This window comes from Chelonoidis abingdonii, chromosome 4, assembly GCF_003597395.2.
Source record: "Chelonoidis abingdonii isolate Lonesome George chromosome 4, CheloAbing_2.0, whole genome shotgun sequence".
NCBI classification, from domain to species: Eukaryota; Metazoa; Chordata; order Testudines; family Testudinidae; genus Chelonoidis; species Chelonoidis abingdonii.
In genome coordinates, this window is record NC_133772.1 from 30537235 (window position 1) to 30549204 (window position 11970).

Sequence of the window (11970 nt, forward strand, 5' to 3'; positions counted from 1 at the left end):
CAGTTGCGTGTGAGGACTAGTATGCTTTGCTGTACCTCTCATCTCCCTTGTCCATTGTGCTTTTTAATTACAATAATGCACATGCAAGTATCTTTTCTCAGCAGCCTGGACCAATGAATAAGAAATATTAAATTGGAAATATTAAATTCAGTGGCATCTGAAGCTGCTCTCTTTTATCACTGATAAATTCTGAACGAGATGGGAGCACAATGCAGAAGTGTGAAAAAAATGTTAGAAGACAAATTTAATTTTAATTACCTTTATAATTTAACCAGGGAAAGGTAAACAAACAGTAAAACAATGAAAAAGTTCCCTCACTTCCATTGTCCATTGGAAAACAGTTACATAAACTGTTAGATGGTGGGGAAGAACCCACAATTTCAAATCAAAACATTTTGTTGGTGCTGAAATTTTTGCATGAAAAATTTTGATTGCCAACAAAACCCTGTTTTCCAATAAAAAAATATTTTGCTGGAATTTTTTCTGACTCGCTCTATTTCTCATTTATTAAAGTGCTGTAGCATTAAGCGGAACCTTGCAAGGGTAGCATCATTAACTTTGAAGATCTACCAGGCCTTGCACATGCTCTGTAAGATTCTGAGTGGCTGGCTATTTTACTTGTTTGGTGGGCCTTTCCTCTTGTGGACCAGCCTCCTCATTGAAGATTCTCTGTAAAACCTCCTTGAGGGGCTCTCTCAATTGCTGTTTCCCGTGTCTCCCGACTAAGAAGTAGAGGAAGGAGTTAATGCTGCTGTTCATGCAGGGCAGCAGGATAACTAAAGACATGACAAAGAGGTGTATTATGGAGTGATTAAGGAAGGCCATCAGCACTGTGACTCTTGGTGGAAGGGCGAACATGAGGAAGAAAAGGATGGTGACCATAATGACAATATAGAGCTTTGTTGATTGGCGTCGATGTGAGCTACACCGGACCTTGATGAACAGGGTCAGGCTGGACAGAACCATGAGTGGAGTGAAAATCAGGAAACTTAAGACACAGCCGAATATGGTCATTTTGGAACAGTCATAGTCATTGATGCAGAAATAGCACTCCGGTCCCGTCACCAGGATGGAGAGAGCCCAGAGCAGAGCACACGAAATGGAAGACAGGTTTTTTGGACGGTGACATCAGTACCAGATGGGGTAAAGGACGGACAGACATCTGTGAATGCTGATGGCTGTCAGGAGATACAGACCAGTGTTGTATATAAACAGCACCACCCACTGGATTGCCTCTATGACGACACACCCTCCAAGAAAGTCCATATGTAAATATGAGATGATAATAATCAAGAAGGCAGCCATGCACAGGAGGAAACCAAAGTCAGCAATAGCTAAGTTGAGGATGTAGATGGTGAAGGATTCCTTCTTAATGGGGAAGCCGAGGAACCAAAGAACCATCCCATTCCCCACCAGTCCAACCAGGCAAATGAAAAGAGAAATAGAGCTGATCACAACTATTGGAATGAAATATCGATCCCGATCTTCAGCTAGGTCTGTGTCATTAAAGCTACTGGAATCATTAAGTAATATGCAATAATACAGGCTTATCTTTTCAGGAAGCGGGGACGTCGTGATAAGCTCAGTCATATTGAAACCTCTGCTGCGGAATGACAATTTCCAGCTCCCTGTTTATCTCTCTCTCGTAAACACACCTGCGAATAGAGATAAGAGGGATGTGTATTAGTGACTCTGGATCATGGTGGGAACTCGGATTTGCTAGTAATTAGTGCCCCTTCCTGAAATATCCGGATACCAATAAGCATTTATTAGAAATACACACAGAGATAAATATAAAAGGGAGAAATTAGATGATTTTTGGTGCAGAGGGTGACAAGGGTGGTCTTTCTTCTTTGGAAACCTCAGGGCAAAAGATAAAATCAATGTCAGAGACTGCAGTCCCAAGAAGATCAGAAGTGAGGTGGCAGAGCTGCGTGTGTATACTGTGGGGAGATCAGGACGGGAATAGAAGCAGGGCTGCAGTTCAGGCCTGAGAGATATTGGAAGAGAAAGGGGCAGGAAGCCCAAGGTGGCAGTAGCAGGAGCAGTTTTGTAAGTCAGGATTAAAGCACATTGGCAGGACAGCGGCAAAACCCAGATCTGGAATAGCAGAGGGCTGCGAGGGGGTGGGGTATGATTGAGGGGCATGGGCAGAGCTGTGGGAATGGAAGAAAATATAGAAAACGTCAGAGGGCTGAAAAGAGGATAATTTTCACCCACAAAATGCTCACCTTCCTTCTGATGCTCTGAGGTGTGAATGACAGTTTTGCAGAAGCTATGGTAAAGCAAATCTGTTAGAGAAATTCCTTACCTCTTGCTTCTTATCAGTTGCTCCGTGCAGAATCAATTACTTGAACGTTTTGCAACAGTGTAATTGTTATTAAGAGACTCAGGGTATGGCTAGGCTTACATTTTTGCAGCGCTGGTAGTTACAGCTGTGGTCGTACAGCTGTGTAGGGCCAGCGCTGCAGTGTGTCGACACTGACAGCAACCAGCGCTGCAATGTGTGGATGGAGAATCTATCACGACCCTTGGTAAATTGCTCAATGTTAATTACCTCAACCATTAAGAATTTAACACCTTATTCTAGTCCTGAATTTGACTAGCTTCCACTTCAGCCATTGGATCAGGTTATCGCGTTCACGTTGCTTACAGCATCTTGTCCTCTGATTAACACTTAACACAAATCTCAGCCTAAATCCTGCAGACCTAAAAATACTTCCTGGTGCTTTGTGAAGCATCTCAGCACAAAATTATCTGAAGTCTATCATTAATCGGTCTCTTACCTCATGGGACAAAGCCCATTGTTGGGCACTCTGGGGACTAGGGGAACTTTTTCTGGTCACTCTCTAAGCAGATTCCTCTGGACAGTGCCGCACTAATCTCCGTCACGACTCATCTCTCTGACGACGAGTAGGCTGGGGTGGAGTCTGGGAGCGGCTGCTTCTTTGTTACTCTAGGTGAGGCGGGCGCTGCTTGACTTGGGTATCATCGCGCGTTTTCCGTTGATTCCTCGTGGAAGTCGTAGATGTACGAATCACTAGGGATACAACTGCTACCCCATACTGCCACAGCAGTAATTTCCTCAGAGCCATCTTGCAATTAGTGACAACGGCTCACCTGGGAAGGGGAGGGCTGCTTGACTCCTAGGGAATCCATGGGGTTTCTGTGAACTTGTGGAAAGCAAAAGAGCACAGCTACAGGCGCACTAGGCATGCAACAAGTATCCCTGCATTTTTCCAATAGAATTATAAACCTCTATTCTCATATATCATCGATGCCCCGCGGTCACCTGGAGGAGCGGGAGGCCTCTTCTGCAAGCTATGTGATTCCGCCCTGGTACCCTACACAGGCTTTGCCCTGTGTGCAGCAATGGTCCACCCACTACCCATATCGTCAGGCACAAGTGGCGCAGACGCATTAAGCTGACGGGACAAGGACACGGTGGCTCTCCCTATAAACTTGCTGAAAGCGCATTGGCACATGTCTGGTGAACGTTTGAAACGATTAAAGCAGGCAGATTAACCGGGGGGGGCGACGTGATAGACCAATCAATGGGTATCCGACATCTTAGGCATGCCTTTGCAGGCAGGCCACTGCCCCCTGCTCCAAACAATCTTCCAATCCTTAATAATAAGAGCTTCTATCTGGAAAAGGCTCCTCTGGCTGTTCCTCACTTACCGTCCCGAGCGGCTGCAATCTGGCTTAGCACTTTCTTCGTGGCTGGAATAGCTCCTGGCTGCATTGACTCTGGGGTACTACCCAAACACACTAAGAAAATAGCATACCCTACTATCACGAGTATAATACTACACTCCCAACATCCTGACACTTCTCCAGTCAATACTAGACTAGTCATCGGTGAATCATCAGATTGGCAAGTGGGTTACATCCAAGTATTGCATCCAGCTCCTTGTAAATGGCAGGTCGTTTGTGGGGGCAAGCCACCTGAGCGTGGTTTCCCTTGACTGTGCTTTGAGTAGGCATTGTGGCCGCACAGCTCGCTCCTTTACCTTAAACCCATGCCTGCACCGCGCGGTCATAAGCCCTGTATGCATTGACTTTGATATCTGGCCGTAGGTATATAATTTCTACGGCTGGAGTCGCAGCTTGTGCCTGCACAGCTTTCCTCACACCCCAAACTGATGAGATCCTGCAAGCCGCAGTTGCTCCATGCTGGGCTCTCATTTGGGGTGTGGAGGCATGGTCACTGATCGATGATTGCACTCCACCCTCGCTTGAGCAAACAGAGGGGATTTTTAAAATTCCCAGGGCATTTACAAGGGCGGGTCACCCTGAGCCCAAGGGCAGTGGAATGCGTAGGATGACCAGAGAGGCTGAAAAGGTATGCTGGGATACCTCCTAATGGCCCTGGAGGCACATTACAGCGCTGGTGAGTGTTCCACACCTGATGACCAGCGCGCTGCATCACCAGCGCTGGATTCGCTACACCCGTAGCAGACCAGGAGTACAGCCAGCGCTGCAGACAGGGAGTTGCAGTGCTGGCTGAGCTTTGTAAGTGTGGACACTGAGTAAGTTGCAGCGCTGTAACCCCCTCACCAGCGCTGCAACTTGCAAGTGTAGTCAAGGCCTCAGAAGTACCCTGTAATTTCCTGTTCCATGTCCAACAAGTCAATCTAGCCCTAAATCCTGGTCACCAAATGCCATGTTCACAATATGTAGAGCCAGACACAGCAATCTTTCCACCACGATTTCTTCTCTTTGTTACTGAAAGGTCTCATAAAGTTGATAGCAGGGCTCTGCTATTTTAATTGCTTCCTATCTCCTTTTTATGGGCAAAGAACACTGACTGAGCAGGTTTCCTAAAGAAATGGAGAGCCACTTGAAAAATCAAGGCCACAAAATATTCCGAGGAAATTTCATAACTGGTCTGAGAGTGTCTGACCTTGCAAGCTAATAGACAGTGTCTCACATCCCATTGCTGAGTGAGTCAATTGAGAACCTAGCAAAGAACCACCTCCAACTCCTCCCATCCACTGTCAACATCAGGGAACCCTGCTGGCTGGGGACATTACACAGATACAGTCATGAGAGATGTCCTCTTCTCATGCACAACAGACATTCAGCCATACTTACATTGCTGGATCAGTAGTTTTTTATATCCTCAATCATGGAACACTGATCTCTCATGTTGGAAGGGATAGTGGAAATAGAACTGGGCAAAATTTTTCTGCCAAAATTTTTCTTTTCAGTATTTTGTGTTGGTTTCACCAAATCATTCCAACCATCTTTTTGATTCATTCAAAATTTCAGAAACACTTATTTTTAGTTTGACATTATTTTTTCCTCAATTTTTCAGAATTGCCAGTGAATTATTCACATGTTTCTAAGTGGAAATGCTTTCAATGTCAAATGCAATGTAATATCACACATCATGTTGTTTACAAGTTTCAGAACTATACATGTAATGATTCCGCTTAGAGACATCTGCAGAGATAGAACCCAGGACCATCAGCAAAAGCACCTGAGTTAGAGGAATAATTCATGCAGCTGGAAGTAGCAAGCTGCTTTCATCTATGTTGCCCTGTCACTAGAGGGAGACATGCCTACCCAATGTGTAGAACACAGCTAATTTACCTGCATACTGACAGATAGGTTGAAGATATTCTGCAGGATTACTTGCCTCGCATCCCACATCCCTTCTGGGCTGCAGTTGTACAGTTCTTCTGCGTATCTCATAAGGTTGACAACAAAAGACTTCCTTTTCTGCATTTGCGTACAGGGAAAACCCTCAGTCCACACAACTTGGCTCTGACCTACCATGCAGCCTAGTGCCTCAGGAGCTAATCTTTACTGTCTTTATTATATAAAGGGGCTTGATTGCTCCTTATGTTGAGCAAGAGGGAAGGCGCTTTGCAAAACTATTGGCTTTAAGGAGGTCAGTGATTGTTCCTGGGTCCAAGACTGGGCATCACATTCAAGTGTCCATTGATTGTAGATATGCGGATGAGAATATATCACTAAACTATAAACAGTTCCTCACCTGCAAGACCCATCCATACTAAGAAAATCACTCCCTTCCTATCTCAATCCTCAAAACTCCCTCTTCAGCTGATTTAGGGATAGACTGTGACATGGGCTACATACCATGCAGGGAAATGAGGACTCCCTAATTTACGCCCCTTCTGAGAAGACTGGACATTGGCTCCCGATGCACCGGAGTGAGTAGGTATTGTACATCCACTACTGTCTGCTGAAGGAGGTGAGACAGCTGTGCCAATGTGAGAGGCAGGCTGTGTGCCAGAATTTTCTGGCTCATATAGGCAAATTGCTATCTTTACAGAAGAAGGGGTAAGCAAGGGAGGGATTGTGTCTCAGGGGTATCTCTAAGGCACATGACTGCCTGGGACAACTTACAGGGGGGATGTAGCTTACACGCAAATCCTCACTAAAGGCTGAGCTTAAAGACACAATCTAGCTCTTATGGAAGATGTCTAAGGAAAGTCCTAGCAGGTATAGGGTCTTCTCCCTACCTCTATCTTCAGATTTCACAGTGCAGTCAATACAAGCCAATACAAGAGCTATACAAGAAGATGCTTAAAAAGATGGATCCCCACACATATGGTAATACAGTATGTCCTCTGTTATGGTGCCTCCCATAAGGCTTTGTGGAATATGCTTATGATTGTCTGTATGATATAACTGGAATATGTTTTAGGTTACATATGCCATGTAACATATCTCTGTAAAGGTTATGATCTACTGAATGCATTCATCCTATTTGTATGCATGTATCATTTTTGTATTTGAAGTTATGAATATTGGCTGTGTACTGCCTTGATTTTAACTAGCCTAGTAGAACATTTGGTCAGCTCCTTGAGAAAATCGCAAATTAAGTGCCCAACCAAAACCACTTCAGCCAACAATGAACTTGAAGATGCCACAATCCACATCTAAACCTTCCCAGGAATGTTGCTTGGCTGGTAAAAACTGAGTCATGCATGGATATATGACTTGTCCATGTGACTCCAAAACTCATCCTGGAGTTGGACTTTGCATAGGAGTGAGGAGGAGGTCTCCACCCACAAGAGAAAGTCTACTTAAACCCCTCAGAGACCCCTTCATTTAGTCTTCAGCTCAGGGCCACCCAGAGGATTCAAGAGAGGAGACCTGGACCAAAGCAATTTTGGGGATCCCTTCCATAAAAAAAAGTTGCAATACTATAGAATACTGTATTCTTGTGGAGGCCCCTGTGGGTTCTGGGGAAAATTGCCCTACTTGCCCCCTGGGAAAAATAATCGTTTAAAAACCTGCCGCATCTCAGCACAAACCCAGTTATGAGAAAATTTCTTTTCAAGTCACCTTGTATCACTGGTTCTCAGCATCAGCTAGTGCTAAAAGGCACTAAAGCTCATTAAAAAGGTTGGACAAATATTTTCTGTCAAAACTTTTTTTGGATCGAAAACTAGGGGTTTTTAAAAAGCAGAAAAAGTCACGGACAATGTCTGCTTTCCTTCTAAATTTGTTGCGTTTTTTTTAATTGAAAAGCTGAAATAAGTCTGCCAAAACCTGAACATGATTTGGGGTTTCAGAAGTGTGTGGCCAAATATTTGCTGCTTGCTGTGTTTGATTGTTTAAAGAAACAATACAAAAATTTTGTCTTAAAAACATCCATAATTTTGATTTTAATGGCATCTAGATGTTGCTCCTTGATTTCTCCATCATAAAGCACAACAAACAACAGAAGACAAAAGTTTCTGCCTCCTCCCGATTTGAATGTCTCTTGTTCCTTATTGGTCCTGTGGGTGGTCACGTGTCAGCATAGTGTTACGTTAATCATTCTTGTACCCTTTACAGGTAAGAGGAAATTACTTTAAACCTGTATGTTTTATGGAACCACGTCTAAAAGCTTATCAATGTCACCATCGCGCTCAATACTGATGGGGGACCCAGTAAACAGCCAACAGTCACTTCCAGCCCTTCCGTGGAAGGTGGGCTTCTATTGGGTCAGAAGGACTATGTCTGCTCGCTGAAATCAAAAAGAAAGGCCCTGTAGTCAGTTTTAATGCAGCACTTTAATATTTATGCCAAACATCCTTTACTTGATCTCCATGGCTCTCTGGTACAACACGAGTATTGGAGACAGGGTTATGCAAGCTTCCATCCAGCATGGTACCTTCTTCGCGGTCATTTACAAACTCTGGTTGATTCCACCTTGAAAATCCCATCCACGCTTTTAGTTCCTGGCAGGGCTGTGGTATCATTCCCCCTCACTCTCCCCCACTCGCCCAGTTAGCATTCAGTCTCTTGGGCCACGTGGTCATCTCATAAACCTTCATATGCTTCATACAGGTATGTATCCCACCAGAGATACTGCACCATAGCAGTGTTGCGAAACATACGTCGAATAACACCACATGTATGATATTCAAGCCTCATCTTTTTTGTAGCTGCATCATAAGTTGTTCAGCACATTTACTTTGTGATTCACTATAACTCCTGCGATCCATTTCCAGCAGTACTATGCTAGCTAGTTATTCCATTAAATTGTGTTTAGTCATTTGATATTTTCATTCTAGCGATAAGTACTTTGCACTCTAAGTTTTCATTGAATTTCATCTGCTGTATTCCAGACCCATCTTCAATTTATCAAGGGCATTTCAATTGGTACTCCTGTTCTCCAAGTGCTTTTAACCCTGCCAGCTGGTTGTCACCTTGCAAATATGCATAAGTTGAATCTTTCACTGCATTAATCCCAATTGATTTATGAATATTGAATAGACTCGACCTGGGACCCTGTGGGACCTGCTGGATCAATTTTCTCCCTAGTCTCTGGAAGTGTATTCATGATAACCTTCCTTTCGATTACTGTCCTTTCAACCAGTTTATTCACCTCACATTTAATTACCTGCACATGACTGAGCCATATAAGGCAGGCCAAGCACATACTTGGCTAAAATAATGTAGAAATATCTTGTGGTTAATCTGAAGAACAGAAATACACTATTTTTCTTCTTTGCCCAAGGAGTGACTCAGTTATAGGTCAGAAGGAGGAATGTGCTGATGCCATCCAGCAAATTAACAGTTTCAGCCAGATATCTAGGCACTGGGACAGAGGCTGGGTGAGAAGCTGAGAGTTAAGGTAAGCAAGCTATATTTAGCAGGTGCCCTCTTTGAGACTGAACTCAGGCCAGTGGGCCATTCAGGCTAGGCATAAGGAGCATATAGAAGCCTGTGCAGTTACAACTAAAGCAACATTTAAGAAAAAATGTGTAGAAAAATGTTGTTTCATTCAACTTTTGTTTTCTACTTAAATTAAAGTCTTTAAAAATGGTTTTCATTGAGCTTTTCCTCTCTTGGGCTTTCCTTTTCCTCGCCCCCTTTTCCCTCTCAGGGCGGGGAGAGAAAAAGGTAAAGAGGGAGAAAAAGGAGGTGGGGTAGAGGGGTAACAACAAATTGAAAACCTTGGAGGCTTTTTTGGTTCTTGTTTCACCAAGAAGCAGAAAAACAAAAACAAACAGACAGATAAAAACCCTGCTAAACATTTCAAATGAAATGAGAATTTTTTTGAATCCCTGACCCATCCTGCTTCTTGTCCCCTGACCACCTACCCCCCTGAGACCCTCCTAAACCAACCCCCCCTTCCCTGTCCCCTGACCGCCCCCCTGAATCTCTGCCCCATCCAATCCCCCCTCCCTGTCCCCAGGACTCTCTGTCCCTTATCTAACCCCCCCAGCCCCGGCCACTCACCCCCACCTCAGCACATATGTCCAGAAGCGGCCCTTAACAGTGCTGCAGCCGCGTGGCTCCAGGGGAGCCTGAGCTCCTCCCCGCTCAGAGTCGCATGGGTAAGGTGAGGAGCTGCTGGGCCTGGAGCTCGCAGCCACTCCCCCTTACCGCACATCTCTGAATGGGGTGGAGCTCAGTCCCCACGCCCGGAACCACGCAGCTGCAGCGCTATTCAGGATGCGGGGGGATGGTGAGGGTGAGCCTCAGCCATTCTTGTGGGGGCCCCTACGAGGCCTGCGGCAAATTGCCCCACTTATCCCCCGCTCTGGGAGGCCCTGCTTCAGCTGGCTAAAGAGATAGTCTTTCCACCCCAAAGGATACCTGGAAGAAACTGGAACAAAGGACAGTAACTACAGGGGGTGTGAGTGAGTGCTGGACCCACATTAGCAGAAGACTAGTCTGTAAAAGGAAGTTTATTGGAACTGGTGAGGTTATGTCTGTATTCAGTTTTCTTAGACATAGACTTGCATGTTCTATTTTATTTTACTTGGTAATTCACTTTGTTCTGTCTGTTACTACTTGGAACCACTTAAATCCTACTTTCTGTATTTAATGAAATCACTTTTTACTTATTGATTAACCCAGAATATGTACTAAAGTGTTAAAGTCTGAGTGTTAAAGACAGGAACACTTCTGTAAGCTGCTTTCGGTCAAGCCTACAGCTGTTAGGGGATGTGATTTAGACCTGGGTCTGGCTGTGGAGCAGGCTAGCAGGTCTGGCTCAAAGTAGGCAGGGCACTGAAGTCCTAAGCTGCCAGGGCAGGAAAGCCGAGGTAGAAGTAGTATCGGCACATCAGTTGGCAGCCCCAAGGGGGTTTCTGTGATCCAACCCATCACATCCTCCACCATGTGCCTGGAGATCACTGAGACATGCTGCAAGTCCCAATCACAAATTCAGCTTCATAATGTTATACAAGTAGCATCTAAAGGCCCCAGCCAAGATCAGGTCTTCACTGTATGAGGTGCTGTACAAACATGTAGCAACTGATAGCTTCTGCTCCAGAGAGTTTACATAGGAGCCTCAGTCATGGACCAGCATCCCAATGTGCTAGGTACTGTACAAACAAAGAACAAAAAATCTCTTTCACAAAGAGCTTACAATCTAAATAGAAAAAGAGTGTGAGGGGAAACAGAGGCAGAGAGAGGGTCAGAGCCTTGTCCAAGGCCACAGAGTAGGTAAGTTGCAGAGCCAGCGTTGGAAGTGAAGTCTCCCGATTCCCACTCCAGTCAATACTAGACAGTGAAAACCTGTTTGAGCTGAAAAACGTGCTTATCTTCTGTTGAATTCCTGTAGCTTTCAATGAGCACATTTCCTGCATGAGTGACTGCAAAGACCCTCTCCTACCTTTCTCTGGGTGCATTTCCTAGGCTGAGCACCATGGGGTTTCAGACAACCTTGTCCACAGCATCCCCCTTCTCTGTTGGCTCTACCTCATCTATGAAGACTCTCTGGAGCACAACCTTGATGGATTCCCTGCATCACCACCTCCTGTGGCTGCTGACTAGAAAGTAGATGATGGGGTTAATGCTGATGTTTAGACAGGCCATCAAATTAGCCATATGGAAATCAGAACCCATTTGTTTGGCATGTCATCCTGAGCAATGGTGTGATCCTCATGGAAGGTAGAAGATGAGGACGATGAGCAGGATAACTAGAGAAAGCTTTGCAGGGTGATGTCATTGGGAGCTACACTAGACCTTGGTGAATAGGATCAGACCAGACAGAAACATGACTGAGGTGTGAACCCAGAGATTCAAGACGCAGCTGAGCATTGTCATTGGATGACACATTGTTTCAGAGTGGCAGAAGCACAGCTCCAGTCCGAAAATCAGGAAACTACCCCCAGTGGGGCACAGGCAATGGCTTTGGGTGGTGGCATTGGCACCAGAGGACAGATAGACACCTCTCAGTGCAGGTGGAAATCAGGAGATACCAGCTGGTGTTGTACATAGAATCATAGAATAGAATCATAGAACTGGAAGGGACCTTGAGAGGTCATCTAGTCCAGTCCCCTGCACTCAAGGCAGGACTAAGTATTATCTATACCATCCCTGATAGGTGTTTGTCCAACCTGCTCTTAAAAATCCCCAATGATGGAGATTTCACAACCTCCCTAGGGAATTTATTCTAGTGCTTAACCACTCAGACAGTTAGGAAGCTTTTCCTAATGTCCAGCCTAAACCATTCTTGCTTCAATTTAAGCCCACTGATTTTTGTCC

General features: G+C 45.0%; 1 protein-coding gene across 1 annotated transcript; it reads right to left on the minus strand.

Moving 5' to 3' along the window:
- Window positions 1-609: 609 nt before the first annotated feature.
- LOC116830664 (mas-related G-protein coupled receptor member H-like) lies at window positions 610-1590 on the minus strand. Its single transcript, XM_032790271.1, is given in 1 exon segment — window positions 610-1590. A coding segment is annotated over 1 exon segment (981 nt).
- Between the last annotated feature and the right edge of the window lie 10380 nt (window positions 1591-11970).